This window comes from Chenopodium album, chromosome 21 (genome assembly GCF_948465745.1).
Source record: "Chenopodium album chromosome 21, dcCheAlbu1.1, whole genome shotgun sequence".
Lineage (NCBI taxonomy): Eukaryota > Viridiplantae > Streptophyta > Magnoliopsida > Caryophyllales > Amaranthaceae > Chenopodium > Chenopodium album.
In genome coordinates this window covers 33195928-33208452 of record NC_137854.1, presented here as the reverse complement: position 1 = coordinate 33208452, position 12525 = coordinate 33195928, and the positions used below count along the sequence as shown (strand labels likewise).

At 35.0% G+C, this 12525-nt stretch overlaps 1 protein-coding gene across 2 annotated transcripts; it reads left to right on the top strand.

The window, feature by feature from the left end:
• Positions 1–7426: 7426 nt before the first annotated feature.
• Positions 7427–12286, top strand: LOC145602133 (protein TWIN LOV 1-like). 2 transcript variants are annotated; one of them, XM_081658298.1, is made up of 8 exons: positions 7427–7545; positions 8154–8817; positions 9477–9684; positions 9781–9845; positions 10587–10666; positions 10851–10906; positions 11012–11075; positions 11892–12286. In XM_081658298.1, the coding sequence occupies exons 2-8, from the start codon at positions 8238–8240 to the stop codon at positions 12039–12041; spliced, it is 1203 nt and encodes a 400-aa protein (XP_081514424.1). In that variant the 5' UTR covers positions 7427–7545; positions 8154–8237; the 3' UTR covers positions 12042–12286. The 2 variants fall into 2 exon arrangements, with proteins under 2 accessions (XP_081514424.1, XP_081514423.1); XM_081658297.1 differs by lacking the exon at positions 7427–7545 and adding an exon at positions 7607–7888.
• Positions 12287–12525: the final 239 nt, after the last annotated feature.

Genomic DNA, 12525 nt, shown 5'->3' with positions numbered 1-12525 from the left:
TAACTCTTAATAATAATAGGGCAAACAACCTATTACAAATTAAGACTCTAAACTCAAGTTTCTCTACGAACTTAAGTTCCCCCTCAACTGATCCCTCAATCAGTTGAGCTCTCAAATCTATCTATTTCTCCTTGCTTCACTCAAAGCAATCTAAACACTCTAGAGTTTACCCAAACTCTACCCCAATACAACTCAAGTTAAAACTCTAAGATGCTAAGTACAAAGACACTCAAGGACTTAAGTGGATTTTGACTCTTTTCAAAAAGCTTAGAAATTGTAATGCTCAAGTGTACTTTTCAAAACAGAAAACTAATCCTATTTATACAGGAGGAAAGCAGTTGAAAACCTCTCGTCTGCCTTAACTCCCACTGCACCACAACTTCCATGAAATAAGGAAGTGCAGTTCGTGGATGCTTGGGCAGCAAGCTGAAGCACACAATAAGGAAGAGGTTCCTTTATTTTCTCAACCTCCTTGACCAAGTAAAAAGCCATTTTAAAAATAGTTTTACCAAGTCAGATTTTCCAAAATATTAGGATGAAATCAAACTAGAAAATCTTTTAATAAATAAGATATTTTCACTTAAAAGATAATTTTCCGAAAGAAGATAAAATCTTGTTAAATCAAGGAAAATAAAATCTTTATAAGCTGAAATTAAATCCACTTAAATCCTATCAATTAACAACATACTTAACATATATAAAAGAAGCCTAAAATAAATAATAAAGATACAATAGACTCCTTGGAACTCAGTGAAGCTTCGACTCTAGAGCTTTAGTTCCTCACTCAAGGAACTTGGCTTCTGATTGTCTTCTATGCTTGTCCACAGCTCATCCTTAGACCTTGTTCCATGCTCCATTCTGACTCTAGAACTTCGCTGCATATAAAACCTGTCAATACATCAAAGCTAATAGACAAAAGTTAAAGCCCTTATGGGTTTGCTTAGGTTCCTTGAGTCATCATCAAAACTTAAGATCAACAACAATTAATAGACATGAAAAAGATGAACAATCCCTTGAAATCCCTTATCGTCGTATATATTTGCGGTAGTCTTGATAGAACAATACTACTTGAAATTCCATATTTTTGTGAGTGATATTATTTGTGATCTCATTATTGAACATTGGAACCTCATTAGCCACTATGTACGAGATAAGGTCATCCATATTCACATCAGAGGAGCAAGAATGACTTACAAGATCAAGCAATCGAATAGCAGATTGTTCCCTGAACATATCCTTTGTCTGCCTTTATATATCACATAAATATATGTATGTAAGTTTGATTTATAATACACATCAAACAAACAAAAAAATTCATATTAGCCAACATTAACAAAGAGCATACAATTAATTTAATAGACATGAAAAAGATGAACAATACCTAAAATCCCTGATCGTCGTATAAATTTGCGGTAGTCTTGATAGAACAATACTACTTGAAATTCCAAATTTTTTGTGATTGATATGATCAAGATGAAAAATTAGGGCTTTTAATTTTTTTTTTCTTGATCGAAATTAGGATTCTGCGAGTTATGTTCTTCGTAGTTTTGTGCTTAAATTTTCCAACTTAATTTAAAAAATGTTTAAGGAAATAAAATAATATAAAACCAAAAAAACAAAATTATAAAATAAACACTACAAGAAAAATATCTTTTCGTAGCGATTATTTCGTAGCGATAGTACATTCGTTACAATATGCAAGTATGTTTGTGAAATCATTAAGGAAGTCGTATCATTTTACAGTCGCCATGGTTTTTCCAAATAAAATCGATACGAAAAACATAATAATATATATCCACACTAATTTTACACATTTATATAATTTTGAGAAATCGAATCATTTACAATCGCCACTAAATCCCTAAAATCGATACGAAAAGTCTTTTCAACACTAGATATATAAATATTGTTGAACAAAGAATACATAAAATATATCATAGCTTATTGGTGAAACATTTACTATAAGAGTTTGAGGTTGCATGTTCGAATCTTATAAAGATCATATGCATGCTTTTTTTTTTTTTTGAAGAAAATGAGTTCAACATTTATAGCGATTGTAATCGCTACAATAATCACCACGATTAGATGTAGTTTTTCGTATCTATTATTGAGGCCAACCCCAACGATATTGAAAACCACTACTAAAGGCTAAGGCAATGGGGGATATTGTATCGAATGACCATTCGTTGGGAAAGCTTTTTGTTGCAATTACAATCGATACTAAAGCTTAAAATAATTGCTACAAAAAGGTTATTTTCTTGTAGTGAAAAAAAAAAAGAAAAAAGAAAGAAAGTGAACCAAAGCGGCAAACCTGTTCAATGGAAATAAGAAATAAATAATATCCTTTCAAATCAATAAATTTAGCTAGTTTGGGAATTCAATTTTATAATTAGACATTTTGGTAAATACTTTTGTCAAACTAGCCATTTTGGTAAAAGATCCGACAAACATATTGAAGTAATAATCACAACATCTAGACAGGTACAATATGTAACTCAATGAGCTATATATTACTGTATCATTTATCCAAAGAGGCAAATAACCAAGCAAGGCTCGGCCTAAGCTAAGTCGTGAGATCAAATCCTACTAAGGGCTCTTTGGAGGATGGAGATTTCCTTATCTTTCCTCTTCACTCCTAATAAATAAATCTACGTGGAAAGGGCGATTACATTTTGATTTATAAGAGATTAATTCATGGTTTTTTTTTTTTTTTTTTTTTTTTTTTTTGTAGTTTCACCAATTTGACTTTAAATGAATATTTTGGTGTAAAAAAACAACACTTGATCGTCGCGATTTTTATGCGGCTGCTGCTTGTATAAGAATTGTGCAACTCTTACAACACTAAGTAACTCCTATAACACTAATTAATAAAGTAATTCCTATAAACTTAAAAAAAACACCTTATTATACATACTGAGTAATTTTTAAATACGTAACAAAGTAGCCTTTACAACACTAAAAGAGTACCCCTATAACTCTAGAATGGTCTGTTTATTATTCATCAATAGGTAGAGTATTTATACAAAACCTACAAACATAAGATAGGAAACAATCTTCCTAAAAGATATACTTAAACAATATCTTAACATATTATAAACCTAAATATATTATTCTCCTAATAAGATCAATACGGAAAATATATCACACATATATTTTCAGATATCTCATATCTCTAACCGTGATTAACCCCTATAACACTAGCCGAGTAATTCATGGTGGCAATATTGAGAGAGAGAGAGAGAGAGAGAGGAAAAAAAAAAAAAAGAAAGAAGCCAACTTTGCAAGTGCTTAAAAGTGGCTTTTTTTGGAGAAAAATGGAGCTCAAGAGTGTAACCTTGTAAATGTATGGACAAAAGCTGTTGCATTTGAACACGGGCAGCATTCACACGGGCCGGACTACTTAACTTCTTTTATTAGGCTCTTTGGATCATACTCTAATGGAATCGTCATCCACTCAACTAAATCCAATTACTGTTACCCAAATTTGCTTTATAAATTAATGTGAGTTGTGTTTGTTAATACTCACTATGTCCAACAAAATTCGTCTCATTTATCTTGAGCACTAAAGTTTTACAGGAGTTTAAGTCCCAAAAAAACAGTTTTATGCATGAGAATTTTATTTTATTTTGGTTAAATTAGGTATGATTAAGAGTTTATCGGGCCAAAACTCTTCATGAAGATCACGTTAATGGACTAAACAATTTGGAAGAGTGGGAGGAAGGTAAGGGAATCCTCTTTCCTAAATTTATTTAGTAGAGATTGAATCTACTCTTCAGTCTTCACTAGACCAAGGGCAAAGTAAAAACACAATGTTAGAGACCTTAGAGTTATGAGAGTAGTGTTATCAATTGCACTGCTTCTTAGTGTTTCGGGATATTTTGTGATCTCCTCGGATACTGTTCACGCACTTCAGGCAATGAGACACGGACACCTGCAAAATGAACGAATATTCCTTTGCCGGAATATTCGCCTCCGACGATCAAGTTAGATATCGAGAAATGGAAAACCTAGAGAGAGAAAGTAGAGAGAAGTTGAAGCTCTTCAATCCTTTTTTTTCTAAGGTTATGTCACCATCCACCCCTCCCATCATAAATGATTGGGGTATTTATAGGGGTGGGAGTTTGTGCCCCTCTAGGGTTTATGCCCTAAAATTTCGTGACATGATTGGCTGCGCAATCAGTGAATGCCACGTGTCATACGGGGGCGCCGCTTTGCGGCTTTCAAAGGTATCTCTCGGGATTTGGGCCCTGATGTAACGAAAGCCACTTTTTTGCTGATTTCAGGTGCTCATTTGGGCATCAGACACGCGTCATCTTCCCATAGGGACACGTGTCGCCCCTGACTGGGCACGTGTCACTACGGGATTGGACCACGTTTATAGGGTAATTTTTACCCTAAACACTAAGCATCCAAATTACTACAATAATATTTGTCTTTCCATCTCAACTTCTCCCTTTAATCCTCTACCAATTAAGCTCTATTTTTAAAAACATACCAATGAAGCTCTATAACTAAGGGGGTGTTCTCTTTTTTTTTTTTTTTTTTTTTTGGCTGACCATTTTCAAAACTGGCATAGGATATTTGGTAAAAAGTTGTTGGAAAAATACACTTTAATAATCCCAACTATGGGCGATTTACCTACGATAATCCCAACTAACGTTTATTCTACAATAATCCCAACTATTAAGTCAGTTTTCCTCCAGCAGTCCCAAAAACCGGTTACCTGCTGAAATGGTAAACCTTTTTTTTTGGTTTTTTAATTGCCACGTGTCAGAACATGATTGGCTTAATTTTAAAAAAATTAAAAAAAGAAGAAAAAAAAATCAACTCAGCCTAGCCAGCCACCCCCTCCTCCCTTCAGCCACGACAACCGCCCTTTATTCCCAAATCTGACCACCAACCGCACCCCCGAAACACCTAAATCGCACCCCGAGATCGACCATCCCGAATCCCAGCCCCGTAGCTAACATCCGACCACCGCCTGCGATCTCGCGAAGCAATTTCCGGCGGGGTGTCGCGGATAAAAGCTCCAATCAGCTCACGGGCAAGGGTTTCGGGGCGATTTGGGGCTGCTGGTGGTTTCACATGCAAGGGTTTCGGGGGTGCGGCTGGTCGTGACGCGCAAGGGTTTCACGGGCAAGGGAGTGTTGGTGGTGCGATTTAGGTGTTTCGGGGGTGCGGTTGGTGGTGCGATTTAGGGGTTTCGGGGATGTTGGTGGTGCGATTTAGGGGTTTCGGGGTTGTTGGTGGTGCGATTTAGGGGTTTCGGGGGTGTTGGTGGTGTGATTCAGGGGTTTCGGGGGTGTTGGTGCTGGAGGTGGTGCGATTTAGGTGATCGGCAGGAGGTGGAGGTGGTGGTTGGGGCTGGAGGTGGTGCGATTTAGGTGTTCGGCAGGAGGTGGAGGTGGTGGTTAGGGCTGGAGGTGGTGTTTGGGCGGCAGGTGGTGGAGGTGGCGGCCAGATTTTTTTTTTAGTTTTCTTTTTTTTTTGTTTTTTTAGAACCACTCACACGCTGACACGTGTCAAACAACCTACAATAATAGGTTGTTGACTTTTGTTGACCGGTTTGGGACCGCTAGAGGAAAACCGACCTAATAGTTGGGATTATTGTAGAATAAACAGTAGTTGGGATTATTGTAGGTAAATCACCCATAGTTGGGATTATTAAAGTGTATTTTTCCAAAGTTGTTTGAAAGAGCATTTTCAGTCCAAAATAAACATATGAGGAGCTTTTTGAAAGCGCCTTTAACCATTTTGTTGGTTTTACTCTAAAATAACGTAACTAACAATAATTTACCAATCTCGTAAAAAAAAATTAATAAAAAATAAATAAATAAATAAATAAAACGATTATTTCACCAAATGTCACTGAATACTTACAAAATTCACCAAATGCCATCAAGGTTTGCAAAATTCACCAAATGACATCGAGCTTTTAAAAATTCACCAAATGCCATTAATGACTAACAGTCTCCGTTAGTCATTAAGATTAAATCATGACACTTGTTATGATAAGATTGATTCATTTTAATTATTTATTTTAATTAATAAAAATAATACTTTTTTCTTGATTTTCATAGAAAAATTTGCTCGATGTAATTTTGGGGGTCATTTTGACCCATTATAAGTACAAATTAAGCTTGGAATTGACAAAATTAAAGTAATGTAAATGCTCCGTTTTGTGTTTTGAAAAATATATCAATTAGCGTGTTGTCATTTTTTAACCATCTAAATTGATCGGGTAAGGTTTTGGGGGTCACTTTGATCCTTTGCTCCGTTATACGTGTCCAAAAATATTTCGATTAGCGTGTCATTATTTTTTAACCATGAAAATTGATTGGGTAAGGTTTAGGGGGTCATTTAGACCCCCTTTATGGTTTCAATTTAAGCTCGAAATTGACAAAATAATAACATATATGCCCCGTTTTGTATGTCGAGATCGTAATTTTTTTCGAGAAAAAATGCAAAACAGGGTATATACGTTATTTTTTGTCAATTTCGAGTTTAATTTGTACCCATAAAGAGTCAAAATGACCCCCAAAACCTTACCCGAACAATATTCGTCACAAAAATCGAAAAAAAGTGTTATTCATTAAAATAAATAATTATTTTGTATAAATTTTAAAAAGTAATGGCATTTAGTGAAATAATTTTCCAATGTAATGGCATTTAGTGAAATAAGAATTGCATTAACGGAAAACTAACGTTCATATGCTATTAGTGGCACGAGGTGTCATTGTATTGTTTGTCAGTGACATTTGGTGAATTTTGAAAACCTTGATGACATTTGGTGAATTTTGTCAATACTCAGTGGCATTTGGAGAAATAGCCGGGAAAAAAAATAAAAAAATAAATAAAAAAAATAATATACCAAATGATTTACATAAAGAGTTTTATAATCCGTTAGTCAAAACAGCTAATGCAAACAACTTCTAGTTAACAACTAGTCAATATAATTAACAACTAATAGCTAATTGCCAAATAGGAACTGATATAAAGTTAGGATTAATAAAAAGAATAAACGAATTTTGGGATTATTTTCGGCGTATGGAGCAAAGTTGGGATTAATCTGTGCAAATTTTCCTACCAATTATCTTAATATTAAGGCAGCAACCACAATCTAACGTTCCCATCTAGATCAAGACTTGTATTAATATTAAAGCTTGGACAAATTTTGAAAACACATTTATATTTCAGATCGGATTAAATTTATCCAAATCGAAAACCGAACGAATACCCCTATTATATTTTGTACTTCGTATTACGGAAGAGAACAATCAAATAAATTTTAAGGTTATTTTTCAAGGTTAATTAAGGATTAATCACTAACATTTCTCTCTCTACTCTATCCTTAGCTGGCTTATAATTGATTCTCCGTATTAATATCGTTACATAATCGACATTTAGCTTACTCAGATCTGCATCAGCCTAATCCAAATGCCATTAATATTACCAAAAAAAACATAACACTATATGAGTCCAAGGAACACTTCTACATTCAATCATCACCAACTTCAACTTTGGTCCACAATTCTCCCCCTTCAGGTGAATCACATAAATACTTTATATTTCGTATAATGATTTTGAATAATATTTCACCATATATTTCTTTTCGTTAATTTCTACTTCAATTTCATAAGAAAACGAAATTCTTCATCTCTTTTTCTCTCTCTAAATCATTAATAAACATTTTGATTTTTCCTTTTCAAATCAATATTGATGAACCAGAAGCAGTTGTTTGTTTTATGGGTTTTTATTACTTGTTGAAATCCACATATTTAATTAGATATTTTCAATTCCATTAATCATGGGTCCATATTCATCACTCTAAACTTCACAGTTCACACCATAAACAAACATAATCCCGATAAAGGGAGTTTAATAAAAGGTAAACCCTTTCAATCTTTGTGTTTTATAATTACAAATTAAGAATATTATTATTGTATTAATCTTCTTAATTTTTCAGTTGATTAAATATATACTTGTATTTGTTTATGTTAGGAGTAGTTATTTTTTCTTGATTGAACAACTATTTAACAGTTTTATTTTGGGTAAACAACCACTAGAGATTATATGGTTGGTTCATGTAGCCGACCCCATCAAATTTATTGGTATTTATGCATTGACATTGTTGTTGTTGTACTATGTAACAGAATTAGGTGGTAAGATATTGCTTGGTTAAGTTGCCTGATGGGATTGGATTGTTGCACCATTGTAAGAAAAGAAGGGAAAGGATTATGGAATCACAATTGGAACTAGTAATTAAACAATCTGTTGATGCCCATTACTCAAATTGGGTTTATGAAGCTTTAGATGAATTGCCCTGTAAATTTACTATAACTGATCCTTGTATTTCTGGTAACCCTATTGTGTTTGCAAGCCGGGGTTGTTTAGAGATGTTTGGATATTCTAGAGATGAGGTGGTTGGGAGAAATGGGAGGATGTTTCAGGGGGAAGGGACTAGTAGGAGGACAGTGATGGAAATTCGAGAGGCGATTCGTGAAGAACGAGCAATTCAAGTTAGTTTGTTGAATTATCATAAAAATGGGACACCCTTTTGGATTTTGTTTGGTATGAGTCCGGTTTTTAGTGGGGAAGATGGAAGGGTGATCCATTTTGTTGCTGTTCAAGTCCCAATTTCGAGGAAGCCATTGCGCTCGAGGAGTGAACATGGTAGGAGTGGTTTTTGCTTATGTGAAGATGGGGTTAAGTCGCGTGAATTTTTGCTTGGGTCTTGTAGGAGAGAGGTGTGCTCGGATTCTGTGTCTGAATTGAGTCATAGCGCCGCATTTGATTCAATTTTTGACTCGGATATAGGTAAGACATTGCCACTAAAGATTTGCTTATTGCTGTTCTTTTGCTTGTTTGATTGCATCATTTAACTCAGCTGAAGTCTGCTTGTATTTGGAGCTTATTCATCGGTAAGATTTTAAACCACATTTAGCGGTTTTAACTGTGGAATGCTTAAAGCTTGTGCTCGTTTGGCCAGTTCTTAGTTTGTGCATATGACATTAGAATGTGTATGTCACTATGGTGTATTGGCAGCTTAAATAGCTTTTTACATTGTGCTAACTAAATGCATAACAATATTTCTCAGTATTCTGAAGCATTACAACATTCTGATTTGGACTGGGACGTGGAAATTAGTATAGCTTTTTGAGTTGCTTTGCAGTACTACTGTCATCTTTATCTCAATTTTGCATTCTTGGAAGCTTCTCTTTGATAGTCATGATATTGTGTGTAACTTGAACAATGTTTGTTCCACTGTTGACCTTAAAAAACTACAGAGTAGTCCCTAACTTATGAGCTAGTGAGCTGAGCATTTTATTCTCTTTTTTATGTTCATTTTCATTTCATTCGAAATAACCTTGTTTTAACTTCTGTCTGTATGTAACATTTTTTGTGCAGTATAAAATTTGGTTCATATATGGCTTGATTGGCTTCTAATTTCTAAGGTGTTATATTGTGCTTGACAGGAGTAGAGGTTGAGGAATTTTGTGAAGCAAGTGAGCTTGATAAGCAAAAAGCTACTACATCTATTAGCAATATTTTGTCTGTGCTAACTCAGTACAGTGCATTACGGGGCAAACCTATTTCTGAGAGGAGTTACTGTGTGGAGGGGCATAGCATTCCAAATTCTGCCTTACTAACATCTCTTGGTAGAATCAAACAAAGCTTTGTATTGTGAGTTATTAAGATTGTTATATGTTGCCGCTCATTATGAATCAGTTGTTTGAATAGGCATTGAATATCTAATTAAACTTTTTCATTGGCTTTCAGAATTGATCCATTTTTACCGAGCATGCCCATTATTTATGCAAGTGAAGCATTCTTGAAACTAACTGGTGGGTTATGGTTCCTTATTAGGCTTTTAGTCTCCAATTTTTTTAAATTTTTGGATTTTTCTTTTGTCATGTCCATATCTTGATATCTAGTCTATGATTGGATATAATGACAATCTGTAGAGTTGTCTCTTCCTGCTCTGACTCACATTTGAATCATAAATGATGACTCTAGGTTAATCTGCCCTTTCTGCTCTTCTTTTGTTGGTGTTAGTTGGGAGTTCAAGTGGTCTTCCTTTGAACAATCAACTACTGAGATTAGAGGGAACTGGCGGAAAATTCTGCATTGGCCTAGATTTGAGTTAAAAAGAGTAGGAGGCTTCTAAAAGTCATGTTTTTCTATGTCAAACCAGATCAGGGATTACAAAATGTTGAAGAGAACAAGTAATCTGAATATCCTTTATTACAATACTCCCTCTATCCTCAAATAATTTTCCTGATTTTAATAGGATGGGGTAGATTTTTTGGTAGATAGTGGGAGATTAAGAGTACATATACAAAGTAAGAGAAGGTAGTGGGGGGTTTCACATGACATGGGTTGAGTGGGTGAAATTTCTATTTTGAGTAATATCATGATTTTTGTGGATTTCTTAAAACAAACATTCTCATCCAATATGAGATCAAATGATATATGATCGTCTGTCCACCCAATAATCATCTGGCTTACCTGCAAATCTAGCAATTAATGACTTGAATGTTTGTCGGATCAATAGGAATGTGAATAATTTTATTGTTGTCCTGTAGGCTATGGTAGACATGAAGTGTTGGGCCGCAAGCATAGATTCTTAAGTGGCTCTGATACGGATCCATCCACCTTGTTGCAGGTATTTCCACCTAGTACCAGGTTTATTGTTAGGTTTGTTGCCTTTTGTTTATCAGTGTGTTATTATCTATCATTCAATCGCACCTTTCAGCTTGTCCAGCACACACACCCCACACCCCCCCCCCCCCCTCCTTTCTCTGAGGTTGGAACTGAGAAGAATTAACTGTACCATTTTTGTTGTGTAGATATATGAGTGCATTCAGAATGGCAAGCCATGCACAGCGCGAATCCTAGATTATAGGTTAGTACCTTAATTAGTATAGTACAGCAGTTTAAATTCTTGATAAACAGCTTCTCTAGATTTTTGAGACAGTAGGATAATCTTGTTGGCTGGTTTACTTTTCAGAAAAGACACGACTTCATTCTGGAATCTACTTCATTTATCACCTGTACGAAATGCTTCTGGAAAGGTAATTTAAAAGCTTCGTAATTTTTTTTATTCTTTTGTGTTGAAATCAAGTCAATTCCTTTTTCTTAAAATTTCTGATGAGATGAACGATATGTTGTTGCATTCACTTCAGTTGCATATGGATGCATCTCGTGCATGGAACTACAAGCTGTTTGTTGATTCATAAGCCTTTTTCTTGGGAGATTCCAAGTCTTATTAGAATGTGGATTTCAGCGCTAAAAAAATAGTGCTATGCTTTTGGAGAGCAGTTTTCAGTTACTTCAAGCTTCTCAATTGCTTGAAGAACACCTAGCTTTTACTGTGTTCTCTTGCAGATATATACCCTGGACCTGTGGGTCAATTATGCCGGCCACTTTGGTTTTAAGACCCCTTGGCCTACAGACTTTGTCACTTGGTGTATAATACATGACTTGTCCTTCAGCTTTATGGATAAGTGCTTTGCAAAAGGCTGTTACCCGTTTATCTAATGTTTATTTAGTACTCTATGTTACCGTGGTTTAAATATTGCACCCTAACTTTCTTCAAAAAAAAAAAAATATTGCACCCTAACTACTCCATCTTGTTGTGTACAAGGACCGCTTTTGGAGTCTTGCTCATCCAATTGAACTTGGGAATAGAAAATGTTATGAAATCTCAATATTTTGTTTAAAAGACACCGAGGGAATGAAAATTCTGTGTTTTATTCACTTGTATGCAACACTAGTGTACCACTTTTGCTAATTGAAGTGGCATATTGTTAATTTGCTGTAGTCCTCTATCTTCCTCTGTTGGGATCAAAGGCTTAATTTTACATTGTCTCAATCTTTGTGGTTTGCAGGTAGCATACTTTGTCGAGGTTCATATGGAAGATTGTATAGATCAAGATGGACAAGCATTGAACCCAGAATTGAGGCAGCTTGGTGCTATAGCTGCAGTTAAAGTTGCAGTAAGGAGTGCAACTATGGCTCTTGGTTGTTCTAGACGATAGGAGTGATCATCCTGCATTTTGGCACGTGACTTAGTGCTCAAAATTTTGCCTCTGTAATATTGTAATATATCTTAGTTGAGTTCTCTGTAATCTCCATTGACATCATGTTGCAGGAATGCAGCTTAAAAGACACTACCATATTTCTGATTTATCCTGATGAATTGTACAAAAATTTTGTAAGATAAAAATCGAGATTACAGTATGTATACCACATACGAAGTATATAATTTACCTCCTATTATCGACTTCTGCTTTGTCTTTGATTTAGACTGTTTAGATGAGCTCTGTGTGTAATTGCTAGGAAATTGAGTATTGTTTGCAGGAACTTAAGTGCTAATACTTGGTTACAAACCAACACTTTGAATTTGGAGAAGGTGATGATATACTATCTAAAGTAAGAAAGTGATTAGCTATTGAGCACCTACACGCGCTAGACAGCAGATACGTAAGAAACTAAGAGCATGCTTGTTTCATCTCCTCACAG